Below are 14,450 nucleotides of genomic sequence, written 5' to 3' on the forward strand. Positions count from 1 at the left end.
GAGAGGATTTCAGACCCCCCCACCTCACTGAGACCTTTATTGTCTTCTTGGAATTGTAAACACAGAACAACAATAGCCTGGATTTCCTGTGTCCCTCTCCACAGACTCTTAGATTTTGAGGGCAATCAGGGTTATGCAAGTGTCAGGTCTGTTAACCCATTCCCTTCCAAAATACCACATACATCTTGTCCCTCAGCCTTCCTCTACCTGGTGCCAGGACAACCACCCCCAGCATCCCCAAGGCAGCCAGGGGGCCTCTGTCCCTCTCTCCCCCCACTGAAGTAATATTTTAAAAGAGGAGCAGGGTACCCAAAAGGTATATCTTTTTTTGTACAATGAGACAGCCGCTGGCTGGAATTGGAGAACAAGAGACTCTCAGAGGGAGATAGTTGGCGGCTCCATCTGTGAGCTGGATGCTTTGGTTTGCAGCAGTAAGGGCGTAATCCAGTGTCCTTTTATGGCGTGGGGTAGTGGTCAAGAGTTCTGGACTGGGGCCCAAGAGATCTTGGTTTGAGTCCCCACTCAGTCATGGAGCCAACTGGGTGACTTTGGGCCAGTCACAGACTCTCAGCCCAACCAACCTTGCAGGGTTGTTTTTGTGGAGATAAGAGTGAGAGGAAGAGAATTATACAAGCCATCATGAGTTCCTTCAAAGGAAACAAGGTGGGATATAAACATAATAAAGCAAATAAATTTGGGAGGAGGAAAAAGTCAAGAACTTCTGGCATGCCCCCCTCCTCCAGCCTGAATTGTTGGAATTACCTCCTCACCACACTGAATAGGGACCCTTGTCCTGAAGTGTGCCTCGATGCAGAAACTCGTAACACGCGCAAAATACAGGATGCTTGTGCACAGTGCTTGCCGTCTAAACTGGAGTCGGGCTCGATTTTGCATTTCTGAACTGTGTTCAACAATCCCTGCCTCAACACAGGACAATTTAAGATGGTTCCCAACTCGTTTTTATCAGCAGCTGTTTTGCACCCTAAGCCACATCAACCCAAACCACTGAAATACATTTTTCTCAGTTTAACTGGGGCGGGTGCCTCCATCCTTCCTCACCCAGCTGCCATCTCGTGAAAATTGCCCCTCCATGGAAAAGAGCACTTCTGGTGGGGCTGACTGGCACTCGGGGCTCTGTGTTTAATCCGGGGCTCTTTGGAATAACCCTTGGGTTGGGGCCTCACGGGCCATCCCTTGCGGTGCCCCTGGTTGCAGCAAACTCAGCAACCTGCATTGTGTCTCTGCAGACTTATTGAGTGGGCCACTTCCACCCCTTGCTTGGATTCTCAGTTGGCAGACATGACGTGCAGGGAAAGAACTGGTGGGGAGGGATTGCAAACAGCTGGCCAGAAAGGCCATTTAAGAAGTGCTCCTCTGGTACACACTCAGTCGGAATCTTGCAGGCTGTGCCTCTTGTATGTATTCAGCGACCTCTGGGACCCCGTATTTACTTTCATCCCACTGTACACACACAAGCACACACCCATGTATATTATTTCTGCCAACTGGCAAAAACACTTCATTAATCTGATGGACAGCTGATTTGAATCTGGATACAGCTGCTGCCCCAATGAATCTGCGAGGCTTTAAAGCACCACCAGGTTCTCTCTCTCTGGCTGGCTGAAAATAATAATATTATGATTATAACAACAAAGTGTTTGGTGGCACCTTAAGGACTGACACTTTTATTTTGGCAGAGGTCTTCCTGAACATTGTCCACCTGATCAGATAGCTGTATTGTTAACCTCAAAGTAGAAGATGTATATATGTGTGCTGGTGTGTGTTTGTGATATAAACTCTGCAGTCAGAGGGAATTAAATTGCAAAAGAAGTAGAGACGGGGTGGTTATCTTAATGGTTGTCCTTCACAGAACCGTCTCTTCCTTTCCCCTCTGCTGACCTTTCCTTGTACATTGTGGCATTTGACTTTGTCAGCGCCTGTCAGTTTCTCTCCTTGATTATTATAATTATGCATGTGAGACTGTAAGGGGGGGGGGCAATAGCAGTCTGAACAGTGGGTATTTACAAATGCAGTAAATAATAATATAGCCCAGAAATCATGGCTTTGCTAAGTCGATTAACATTTCTAGTATGATTAAAAATCCATCACAGTTTATTGTTCTGTTACAGACCCATTCAGCCCTTATTCAGACTGCTTGTAATTGAGTTGAATATCTTGGTGAAATATAATCAGCCTTTCCCAACTTGGTGCCATCTAAATGCTTTGGACTACAATTTCCAGAATCCCACAGCCCAGCAGCCAGGAAACTACCAAATAATCAGCTGACTCAAAGGGGATGGGAGGCATGTGGTAACATGGGGAAGAATGTATGGGCAATCTGGAGTCTTGAAGTAGAGTGTGAGCAGGCTGCCAGCCAGCTAGCAGTGCCCTCTCCTGGGAGACTCTATTCCATCATACTCCCCCCTGCCGTTCCCATGCCCCTCCCAATTTTCTCTGCTGTCCCTATTTTTAAAAAAAACATACAACTAATTAAAATAGTTTGCAAATTTGTTTAAAAGGCTTGCGAGCTAGATGAACTGCCTCCATCCCACATGGTTAGGCTTACCAGGGGCCTGGCTGAATTACATGATTCTAAATTGGAATTTTATTTTTTATATTGTATTTTGAATGTGCTGTTGTTATTTGTGAGCCATCTTGAGACCTGTTTCAGGTAAAGATGGGGTTTAGAAATGTTATGAATATATAAACAGGCACCTGGGCTATTTGCTTCTTGGCAGAAGTGGTGTTAGGGGGTGTCCCATGATGGTTGGAGCCCTGAATCTTTCATCAGCGCCCCAGATCTTTGGGAGGTTCTCTGCCCCGTGGCCCTGCTGTCCAGGGCACTCGCTGCCTGATGGTCCAGAGGCCCCTGATGTATGCAGCCCCTCTGCATTAGCTGCCATGTTGCCCACATTCACCTCTCGCTGCCCGCCTCATCTTTCTGCTTGAGCCTTTTCCTGAAATCAAAAGCCCCGCTCCCCCTCGCCCCTGCCTCCCATTTTACAGACACACACACGGACTTCAGCGCATACGTAAATTAACACATGCAAAGGCGAGCGCGTTCCGCTTGCCGTCCTCTGGGCCTTGAGGCCGAGATCCTTTCGGTGCTTAGCACCCCGTTGCTTCCAGGAGAAAGCAAAGGAGCGGCTGTCTCGGGCTGCAGAGGGCGTCGTGCGGCTTGCTTTCCAGCCCCCGGTCTACGGGGAGCGGGCGAGGGCGGGACCCACGGGCCAGCGCGCCCTGGTGCTCGCTTTCGCTGGCCGCGCTCTCCCTCCTCTTTCCTCCGAGCGAGTCTCTCTCTCCTTTTTGTTTCCCCTTCCCCTTCCCCTTTTACCGCGGGTGACATCAGGCCCTTGCGCGCCGAGTGGGCGGATCAAATGTTCCCCGTGGCGAGTGTGATGAAGTGAGGCGCTTCGGAGAGGAGAGGAGAGCAGAGCAGAGCGGAGCGAGGGACGCGGCGCCGGAGAGAGCGCAGGAGCGCGCCGGGCGCACGGCGGCGGCGGCGGCTACCCTCCCCTCCAAAGCCCGGCTCCGCGCGCCCCCGCGCAGGCTGCTGCCATGGAAAGTTAGCAGGAGAAGGCTTCCCCCGCTCACCCTCCTCCGATGGTGAACCTCATGTGGTCGGAGCTGCCGCAGGATGAGCGTCCCCGAGCAGCGGGAGCGGTCGCGGGCGGCGGCTGCAGCAGCCCGGAGAGAATGTTCGAGGGGTCGCGGCGGCTCCGCAGCCTGTGGGACGGGGTGAGGCTGGAGGTGGCCGCCGAGAGCGCCAGCCCCGTCGTCCTGCACAGCTTCACCCAGCTCGATCCGGACTTGCCCCCGCTGCTGGAGGTAAGAGACCCGGCGAGATGCTGTGGCTTTCTCTGCAGGGGCGATCCGGGGCGTGGAAGCCCTCGGCGGGCCGGAGCCCCCGCACTGTTTACTCGGGACTAAGCTTTCGGCCCCACCGCCGCAGAGCGGGGGCTTCTTGTTCCCCGAATTAGCGCTGTGGGAGGGGTAACCACTGCTTCAGAGCGCCTCGCCAGACGGCTGTTTTTGAGGTCTTCAAGTGGATGTGGATGAGGGGGGAGAACGAAACAGCTCGATTCCTAGCCCGATCCTCCCCCCCACCCCGCGGCACCCCGCCGCCGTAGCTGCTCGCCAAATTCCTAGGCCGTCTGTGTAGGCATGTGGAGGGTGCTTAAAAAAGAGACAGGACCTGGGCCTGCAGGAGCGCTTTAAAATCTGCATATGCAAATTTAGAAAGAAGGATTAGGCCTGATTTAAATGTCGCTGGAGGACGGTCATCCCAGGCAAAACAAGTTTCTTCGATTAATTTGCATCCGGACCCAGAGCATCCTCCCCTAATTGGGAAAAGGCCACCCCTCCTAGCCTCCTAGTTTAATTGCCATGAAGGGGAGGGGGAGCTGCAGGACATATGAAGGGGAACATTAACCCGTCCCTCCCCAGATGCAGCCTTCTTGAAAATTACTCCCTACAGGACAATCCTACTTGAGTTTAGGGAGGTGGAACCCCAATCAGATTGGCTGGAGAACGCTGGGAATTAAAGGTCATTTTTTGCAGCTGTGAGTGGAGTTTGGGGGCTTTTGGCTTTAGTTGCTGGACGCTCCGGCCTCTGGCAGAAAGCAGACCACAATGAACAACTCCACAGCATGCGACCCAACAACAGACCATGGGTTCTCTCTGCGGGCTGGTTGTTCATGGTTGACAAGCCATCATTAGTTATTTCATCTGGGTTCAGACAACACAGTAACCCATCTTTCAACAACAGTTCAGTGGCAACTCAGGCACTACTGTGGGTTATCCTGTTGCCTGAATGCCGTCCAAGAGAAAGAGGGAGAGGCCCAAAGGCAGCCAGTGAGCTGCTTGCATGCAGCCCATCTTTCACTTATTCCTGGAGGTGGGCACACTTCAGCCTTGTGGTGTCGACCTACTTTCTTACTAAACTTCTGAGGTCTAGTTATGTAGGAAGAAATTGTTGGTGGAAAGGACTCAAAGCAATGGAGGCAGTTATCTACCATATTCTGTGTTCCATATTTTAATAAACATATTTGTTACTATAGATAGATACGAACACAGAACTACCTAAGAAGCCGATAGGCTGCACCAGTCCTTCATCAAAGGCAAGCAATTAAACTGTGCAGCCTGACACAAGTTTAGGCAAGAAAAAGAAGCACAAGCACTGTTCCACAGCCAGCCATGGTGGGGGTTAATAGGACTTCTGTCTAAACATGCCTTAATACTCCCATTGTACAGGTGAGAAATGCTGAGGTTGATATTAGTTCAAAGTTGGCCGTTGCAGAGGGTTTTTTGTTTGCTTGCTTTAAGTTTCAATGTTTCCTGCAGTCATTGGAGAATCAGAAAACATTGGGAAACCCCAGATGATCTGCATCTAACTTTAGTTGCACGGCCACAAGATGTGGCAATGACTTTGACAAAGTCTTAGGCAAAGGCAGTGGATTGGTCAGTAGCCCTTTCCTCCTCATGATAGAATAAGTGACATTGGAGTTAGGGTGTTGGAGATCCAACTCCGGAGATCCAACTTTTAGCCACCTCCCGCCCCCCAGCCATTGACCTCACGGGGTAACTGTGGGTCAGTCAGCTGTGGGTTTTATGTCAGATCTACCTTGCAGGGCTGCAGTGGGGATGGAATGGAAAGGATGGCCATGTGAGCTACCTTGGTTTCCTTGGAGGGCAGGGAGGTGGGATAGAACCACAATAAAAAATAAGTAGTTGGAGCCTCCATGCATAGGAGCAGCGTACCCCTAAATAGTGTCATTAGCTTTGAGCTTCACTCGGAAGTGTGGCCAGCCAGCCCCTGCACCTGGTGTGGGAGCAACAAAATTACTGCTCTCTTGTTGTCTTTAAATGAGACCTCCTTGTTCCAGGGCAGCCTATCTCTGAATACTGGGTGGTGCTGATAAGCTGGACTGTTACTTGAAACAAAGCGCTTGGCCAGCTGGGCCTTTGGTCCAGTCCAGCAGGGCTGTTATTTGGCAAATGGATGCTTCTAGGAGTGTGCTCGTCAGCATGGCCTTCTCAGTGGATTGGCAGATGTGCAGATTTGTGAGAAAGTGATTGGCTGGGTAAATGCGCTTTGAAGCTTCCTTTCTATCTACCGGGGATTCTCATTCTCTCTGTCTCTGTCTCTCTCTCTCTCGTGTGTGCACACAGTCACACTGTCACTTTGCTTTGGTCTTAACCAGTCGCGTGATGATGCTTCCTCAGCTGGCATGTGGCCAAGCTGAGCATCTATTAGGAGTGGTGCTGGGGCTGAGAGCACAGACCTGGCGCCTTTAAAGCATTTAATGGGAGACAGTGGGCTTCCTGTCGGGAGCTTTTGTTGCACCTTCTGTTCATGTCTGCAGCCTGCCAAAAGATCTCGGGCCTGGCTCTGGAGTTGGAGGAGGACTGTACAATATCCTTTTCCATGGGAGAAACCCCCATCGGGTGGGCTGGGCCCCAGACAAGGGAAGGCAGGACTGTGTCATTCAGGGGAATCTTGACCTGCCTGCCCTGGCCTCCATTCACTGATGACGCCTGGACACTGCAGCCGGCTCAGAGATGCATGTTTGTACGTGTTTGCAGCCTCCAGGCTACTGAGAGCTTTGCAACTCTCTGGAGGCTGCAGAAAATCCCACCCTCCTGTTCAGCCTGACTTTGCCAAAGCCCCTTGCCAGGAGTGGGGTGAGAATTGGCCCCAGACCTCCAGAAAGGGAGGCTGGTTGCAGTTGTCACGCTGTGTGCTTTTCCTTGTTGCTTTTCAAAAGGCGAAATAGCTGGGTCATATTTAGGCAGGGCTCCTTTCCCATCTTGAATTTGTCTCTACGCAAAGCAGCAGATTTGGAGACTCAGTTAAAAGGCAGCAGAATTCAAGTGTTTGCAGGAAGACTCTTCCTAATGTTTGAGCTGTTTGCACTCAGCGTCAAAATATCTTGGGTGGGCTCAGCTGCAGAGCAGCGTTTGGCCTTTCCTGGTTGCTGGTCTGGCCTTCCTTTCTGAGAAGCCTGGCTTGTCTCCTAAAGCCCTGATTTTCTGGACCTTGGCTCTGGGGTGGAGGACTGAGCCACATGCATCCTGTGTGCACAAGGGACCCTTCTCCGCTCCCCACCCACAGTTTCATTCTTTTGGAGGGTGCACAAGCAATGTTGCATACGCCTCATCTGGTTCCCATTATTCCGGGAAGGAAGCATTCAGACTTCCTTGGGTTTTCTCTCCTGGGTGAAGAGCAACGCCATGGATAGGTGGGGTTTGAACGGGGTATCAATCTTTCATCTCCTCTCTATTCCAAATTATTACTGGCAAGAGCAGCTAGTCAAAGCCACTGTGCCTGTCACTTCTTGCACATAGGAAGAATCGGGTTTGCTAGAAGGGTGGAGAAACTTTATGGGGCTAAATAAAACAGAGTCTAATCCTCCCCACCCCCTTTTAAGAATTGTTTTGCTTTGTGCTGATTTCTACCACCTCAGGTCTCCCTCTCCTCTCCTCTCCTCTCCTCTCCAGAAGTTTATCTGCAACCCCATCCCATCTGCATAGGATGGTGTAACTTGGTGTCCTGCAGCAGCAGCAAGTTGGACCTGATGACCTCCCAGCTCTACTATTTTATCATTCTATGATCTTTATTGCAATTTTATCAAGTCACAATATTCAGATATTATTAAAAGATGACTAGAAATACGCTAAAGTTAAAAATACACACACAAACCCTACAGTATTAAAATTATTTGAAATGGCAGTGGAAACATCTCCGAGGTCCAGCCAAGGATGGAAGCTTCATGTAGTGCTTCATGACCCAGTGGAGTCTGTGGCCAGCAGATTCAAGGGGAGGGGCCTAGATTCAAGGGGAGGGCCTGTGCCAAGGGTCAGCATAGCTGAGTACCTGCAAGTGGTCCAAACCCCAGCGGGGTCCAGCTGACGCTAGCCCCCTAGCCATGCTGTTCATCCTTCTCTTCAACACTGCAACCTGGCAGTTGTAGGATTTTTTTTTGCCTGCAGGAAGACCCTAAACTACACTTAACTACAGCTCACAACTCTGCCAGCTTAACTCGCCCCAGCATTTCATTGCCTGCCTTTATGCAGCCAAGGTTATAATGTCCGCTCCAGCAGGGTTAGGGTTGTAGGAGGGTGGATGCTCAGGTGGGAGCAGGCAACTAACTATTTTTAAATATTAAATAAGAAAACCTCTTCCAGGCCCCCGGTGGAAATAAGGAAAGCAGCAGGTAATCTGTCATTAATTACCAAGGATGTCAGCTGAATTCCTCTTGGGCTTTGTCTGCACAGACTTGTGGGGGCAGGGTTCGATGTGTTTGCAAGTTGCTGCATTTAAATAATGAAAATTGAAAACATGAAGCAAAACAGAACTAACGTTGTTGAATATGGGATGGGAAGGTAACACTGATTTGTGCCCAGAAAGACTCTTCCGAAAAGTCCCCCTCTGCCCACCCCAGTCAGGATGCACTCACCTTTTCCAGGTCTTTAGCATCTGTATTTAGCATGCAGGGGTGGATGCCGACTTAGCATTGGACAGCTTGGCTCCAGGCTTGCTCGTTTAGCTCATTGGCAGAGAGTTTGTCGCTTTTCTCTCTGTGTCTCAGACAGAGCATGGCCTTGCAGCTTTTCTTTTTTTTGGCCAGGGTGGTGGTGGTCCTGGCACCCCCCAGTCCTGTCTAGAGGTGAGCTCCTGGATCAGGATACATTGCAGACTTGGTAAGATGGCATGCAACTGTTGTTCTGAACTCTGTTCAGAATATACATCACAATATTTGTTTCCAGCACTGTCTTTTGTTGCGTCTCTCTTCCCCTTCCTTGGGGAAGTGCGTGCAAGGCAGCAAGAGGGAAGTTTCCATTCAAACCGAGATTTATCCTGTAAATGAGTGCATGAAGTTCCATTGTGACCCTTGGTTTCTCAAGGAGAAGTTTTGCAGTGTGAAATATCTTTGGAGGAAAATTCCTTTTTTTTTGCGCAACTTTTAAAGCTGAAGGGTCATCTCCTTCCTTTGCTTCCAAACACTGTACATTGCAGCCTGTGCAGCAGACCCTTGTAGGATCAGACAGTGGGTCTTTCTAGTCCAGCATTCTGTCCATACAGCGGCCAACCAGGGCCATCCTTCCTTGCCCTCTTGCAAATAGATATGAGAGGTTGAATTGGTGCTTGAATCTGAAATGTCAAATTGCACCCGAAATATGCATAACCAAGTTTTGTTCCAGCATTGCCATTCTTGAAAGATTTTCTTATATAGTACTTACACACACACACACACACACACACACGCTCTCTTTTTCGTAGTGACTTCAGAGGCTTTGCTTCACTTGGCCAAGTAAGTCATTCCCTTTGCCGACATCAAGTCTCCTCTGATGGATTAAGCATATCCAGATGAGTAAGACACCCTGCTTTGAAACAAAGACGTTGCTCTCTAAGGACTGTGGTGTTTTTAATCTGGATAAAATGACTGCACGAGGGTGGTCCTTAATCAGTATGATTCAGCTTTTATTAACTGGATACCCCTACTTAGTGGAGATTGAGGCATTGGTTGTCTTCATCTTGCAACATCTTCTTCAGCAGGGTGGTATTCCCAGTTGTGGGAAGAATAAAAATTTGGCATTGCGTTGTGAGAATATCGCCTTTGTTTTGAATGTTCAAAAGTAAGTTTCTGGTCCCTTCTCTGTAGTAGTGCCCTCTAAATGTTTTGGACCAGAGCTCCCAGCAATCCTGATTCTTAGTTATGGGGGCCAGGGTTGAAGGGCATCGGAAGATGAAAACTTCTGCAAGGAACCATGTTGAGGAAGGGTGCTGTAGGGCTGCAAAGATAAGCATGGAGTGTGTTACAAAATCGCAGATCCCATGTCAGTAGAAGTCCTAGTTGTTAGCTAGAAGTGAGTTGTAGTGCTCTTGTGTCTATCAAAATCAGAATATACCAGGTCAGTAAGTAACCTCGTGTCTGATCGCCTGGGGTGAGCATGAATCCCCTGCAGGTAACCAGCCTTACAAACTTTGGTTCATTCAGGCTGCATGTGACTAAGAGATCAACAAGGAAATGGAGGCGGGCAGGTTAGTAAGCCATGACATATCTTATTGGCAAATGTGGTGAATTTATTTATTTAAAATATTTATACCCCACCCTATACGCAAGTGTGTGTCTCAGGTACATGGTTTTATTCGGCCTGCAAGAGTCAGTTTTTCTTGGTGCAAATGTCTGATTAACTTTTCCTTAACTTGATTTAATGCCAGATATACTTGATCCAAAAACAAGTTACATGAAAAGTAGTTCAAATGTAATTTCTTAATTATTTTATTCCATTTTGATAGTTTCAGTGAGCTGTCTTGAGTGTCATTATTATTAGTAGAAAGGCAGGTTAAAAATATTTTTCATTATTCAGAGAGATTGGGGGAGGGAGGGGATCCAATGCCAAGAAATTTCGTCTTCCTCCATTGAGCCCAAGGCAGCATATATGGTTCTCCTACCTACATTTTTCTTTACAACATTCCTGTGAGGTAGGCCAGCCTTTGATTGTTCCTCTTCCTTCTGGATTAATGAACGCTGCTGTCTGGGAGGCTGAAGTGAATTAGACTGAAGGGCTGAGGGAGACTTTCCCTGAATTCCTGGGGCTCTTGACTCATCCCACTTTGGGGAATTGTCACTGCAAGCACTAAATATTTCAAGGGCACATGATGGATGTGAAGAATATTGCAGCTGAGCCTGATCTGTGCCTGTTCCCAAACCCACATAAATCAGCAAGCATTTTCTGAATGAAACGCAATGTAGAGATTTGTCAAATAAGCAACAGTATCCTGGTCTGTTTTATATCTCAGATTTGCAAGAAGGCTAGTTTGTTTAACTCATTCATTAAAGGGTTTTTAAGCCTGTCTCCCAGGAGCCACTAAAAGCAGTTAAACAAAATTGTAGAAATATAAGCATACACATGACAAATGGATTCATACTTACTGGGGCAGCAGCAGGCAGGCCATGGTTTTGCAGCACCAAATACAGACAGAAATAAAGGTGTCTTTGGCGTTGTGGCTTGACATGTCTCCAAGGTGCGGGGACATCCCTGAGAAGGCCCTGTCCTGAGGGTTCTTGCAGTTAGGTTTGAATCAGACCTCTGTGCTGAACTTAATATTTGGGCAGGCTCATACCAGGTTAGACCAGTTTTCTCTGACATCCCCGCAGGACTTTGCATTTCCCTTCTGGAGGACTTGAACAAACTCACTTGCGTGCCCTTCAAAACAGCCTGCCTCTATATTGGGGATTACATGAATGGAGCCAGCTGGAGCTGGGGGTCAGATTAGATGGCCCAGGAGGCCCCTTCTGACTCACTCTGTTTCTGTGTTTTTATGTATATGGACTTGGTTCGGGCATGTTTGGGAAGCAGCCAGACTCCTACAGAGACTCCACAGGAGGCATTCACTGAGGGCTTGCTGTTCTGCCCGGTTGGCCAGACCCATCAGGCATCACAGAGGTGGTGGGTCAGGCAGTTTGGAAGGAGGTGAACAGTGACTCCAACAGAGTTGCAGCAGGGAGTCTCCTGCATGGGCTTTGCTTATTTAAGACAGCAAATAGTAGTATATAATAAATGCATTGATTATTAATAAAGCCCTGGTGTTAGCAGGAGCAGTGCTTTGTCCCCCTGCACCCCACGGCTCAGACTTGCAGTCCCCACTCGCTCTTTCCTGCCTCCCAGCGACTTTCCAGGGACAGTCTGCAAGGCAGTCCCGCTTATGAAGCTGTGAAGAGTGGCTGTGGTGAGTTTTCTGGTCGCTGCTGGGGCATGCGTTGTCCCTGGAGCAGAGCCGGAATGTGGGCAGAGCGGGGTTTTGCCGCCTGCGCCTTGACCTCATGTTTCTTGGAGACTGCCCTGCTGGGTTTCCATAGAAGCACACAATACCTTCTGGTCCCCCAACCTGGTTGAAGTCCTAAGAGGATTTAGGGCTGGATTGGCAACCTTTGGAGCCAAAGCCTTCGGCTTATCCCCCTGGCATCTTTCCAGATTTGAACACTCTCCTGCCTGGTGGGACCACCCAAAATCTCTCTTGTTTGCATTGCTGTAGGATTTTATTTCTTTAAAGTTTTAAATCTGAGGTGTTTAAAAAAGGCCTTGCAGATTGAGTTTCCATAGTTGGCACCCCAAACTTCCCAGGAGCAAGGCCTGGCTGGAAGCTTTTTATTGTGTGTGTGTGTGGGGGGGGGCATGCTTCTGTTGTGATCACATACAGGAAGTAGAAGTCCGTTTTAAAACAAGGCACTCCTGTGACATGGCAGGCGACCATCTTGAAAGAGGCATTCCCTTTGCCTGGAAACATAGATGGCTTCTTTTAAAATGGTGTCCTCCATTGGTAAACATTTATATTACTGATCTGACACCTAATTCAATTAGGAACCCTTTTTTATCCATTGAGAGGCACTTTTAATTGACCTGGGGGTGGAATTCCAACACAAGTTGCAATAGGTACGATGATACAGCATCCTCACCTTGCTGTTAAACAGATAGCTTGCCTAATTCTCATTAAAGTGGACAGACTGCCAGTTCAGAAGTTTAACTCAGAAGCATTGCATTAAATTGTGTCTCCTTGTCAGTGATCTTTCAGCATTAGATTTCCAGGAGACAGGGCAAGTTAAACAAACATGCAATGACAAAAACCTGCAGTGTTTCGCAGACAGTTGTAATCTGTTTAATGGCGTGCCTATGTGAAATCTTCTGATAAAGAATATAATTTTAAAGCCTGGCTTTTTTAGATTTCAAGCAAAACAATCCTGTGGCCTCTAGGCAGTGTTGGAGGGGGGTGGGGAAGGGAGACACGAATTCCTGCAGATTCCCAGATCTTAGGTCAGGAAGAGCTTCAGCACTGGAGGTGGAGGTCTACATGTTGAGCTCCCCTCCCCCTTATAGGCAGCCCCGGAAGAACTGGGCCAGCTGCTTCTCCAAGGTCCTGAAGGTAGCCTTGGAGAAGGGGGAGAGGGCCCCCTGGGCTGGAGGCCTGGTTCATCAGGATACATGCCGGGAGTGGCCATCCTCTGGACTCAGGGCAGAAGAGGAGGGGCGGTTTGAGGGGTTCACAGGCGCCTCTGTTGGTTTGCACCCTCAGGAATACAAGCACAAGCCTGAATACGTTGTCCCTTAAGGTGAAGATAATGCCGGAGCAGGTTTGAGGGTTTGGTACTGGCTTGGTAATCCTTTAACCCAGAACCAGGATATCGAAGGGAATCACCTGATCTGCCACTGGCTGGTCTGCTTGCTGCGCTTATCGGGAGATGCCCTGCTGGCAGTACACGAGGTGTGGAGATCCCATCCATCATGGCTTGAACCAGAGTCCTTAGCATCATCCTAGTCCCCTCCTCTCTGGAACTCCCGACCACTTCAAATCAGGTTAGGGTCCAATCCGCTTGGATTGGGGGCAGCTTCCAAAAATGTTACTTTTCCAGCAGGCTTTTCCCGGAAGGTAATCTTAAATTGCAGACTTGTTTTTGTCCATCATTTAGAATTTACTAATAGTAAGTGATGCATAACTCTAAATAAATAGGTTGATTGACTCAAGGTTGTTGTGGCTTTAGGGTTCCTGAGGACCGTCGGTTGCTGGACCTGCCAGGTGGGTGGGCATATTTGTAAACCTTAAATGACTGTTCTGGGCAGGCTGGACAAAGTGAGAATTTGGGTGAGAGGCTCTCTTGATGGTCTGAGATGTCTAGTCTCCGTAGCCCCTGCAGCCACCCGTTCTGCAGTCATCCATAGCACAAATCAAACTACTTAAAACTGGCAAAATTTGCGCTATGGGAAACACCTTAGGTTAGAGATCGCTATCTGCAGTAGAGACTTATTAAAAATGCAAATGAGCGAGTTTGTGATACAAGCCGAAGGCCAAAGCTCTCCTTTTTCTGCTTTGCTCTGATTTCTCCCCACACCGCCTTCCTGTTCCTTGGGGAATTTAGAAGCCAAATGTTGGGAAAGGGAGCTGTTTACTAGGCTATGAGCACACAAGAGATTCCTCAGTGGGGGAAAACAAAGGAGCGTTGTGTTGGTTTGGTGCCCTTGTGTGTCAGCTCTCATGCACTCCCGCTCGGAGAGGAGAGTTAAAAAAAAAAGTCGGGGACATTCAACAGAATAATCCTTCAGCGCCATCCCTTGTCTGCTTGATAATTAGTTGTGTGCCTCTCCTCCCACCCCTCAGCCATTTCTGCTGATCGTCCCCACTTCCTAGTCGATCTGCATTTTGGAAAGCTTGCTGTGTTCCCCGCATGGTTGTGTTCCCTCGTCTTGCCCGCCTCACAAGGCTGTTGCTCTCAGAAAGAGATCCAAGCAAGGTAGCCGTTGCTAGGGGACAGGTTTTGGATGCGAGGCCAAGCTGAGCTGGAAGGGGACTGACATAGCGGAAGCTTTGCATGTTGGGAGGTGGAGTCCTTGACACCCAGTGAAAATCATGTCAGGCAGAATGGAGAGTCCCTTTTAATTGTTTTGCAAAA

General features: G+C 48.9%; 1 protein-coding gene across 4 annotated transcripts in view; it reads left to right on the plus strand.

The window, feature by feature from the left end:
* The window catches only part of RALGDS (ral guanine nucleotide dissociation stimulator), a 79,533-nt gene that overhangs the window by 20,261 nt on the left and 44,822 nt on the right, over positions 1-14,450 (plus strand). Inside the window, exon 1 of one of the 4 annotated variants that reach the window (XM_044440035.1) lies at positions 3,506-3,828. The exons of 2 other annotated variants lie outside the window; for them this stretch is intronic. In XM_044440035.1, the coding sequence (XP_044295970.1) occupies positions 3,604-3,828 (225 nt within the window). In that variant the 5' untranslated portion in view covers positions 3,506-3,603. Of the gene's footprint in view, positions 1-3,505; positions 3,829-14,450 lie in introns of those variants that run through there. One more of the 4 variants, XM_044440037.1, reaches the window with a different exon arrangement.

Source organism: Varanus komodoensis, unplaced genomic scaffold (assembly GCF_004798865.1).
Source record: "Varanus komodoensis strain SLA01 unplaced genomic scaffold, ASM479886v1 scaffold36, whole genome shotgun sequence".
Lineage (NCBI taxonomy): Eukaryota > Metazoa > Chordata > Lepidosauria > Squamata > Varanidae > Varanus > Varanus komodoensis.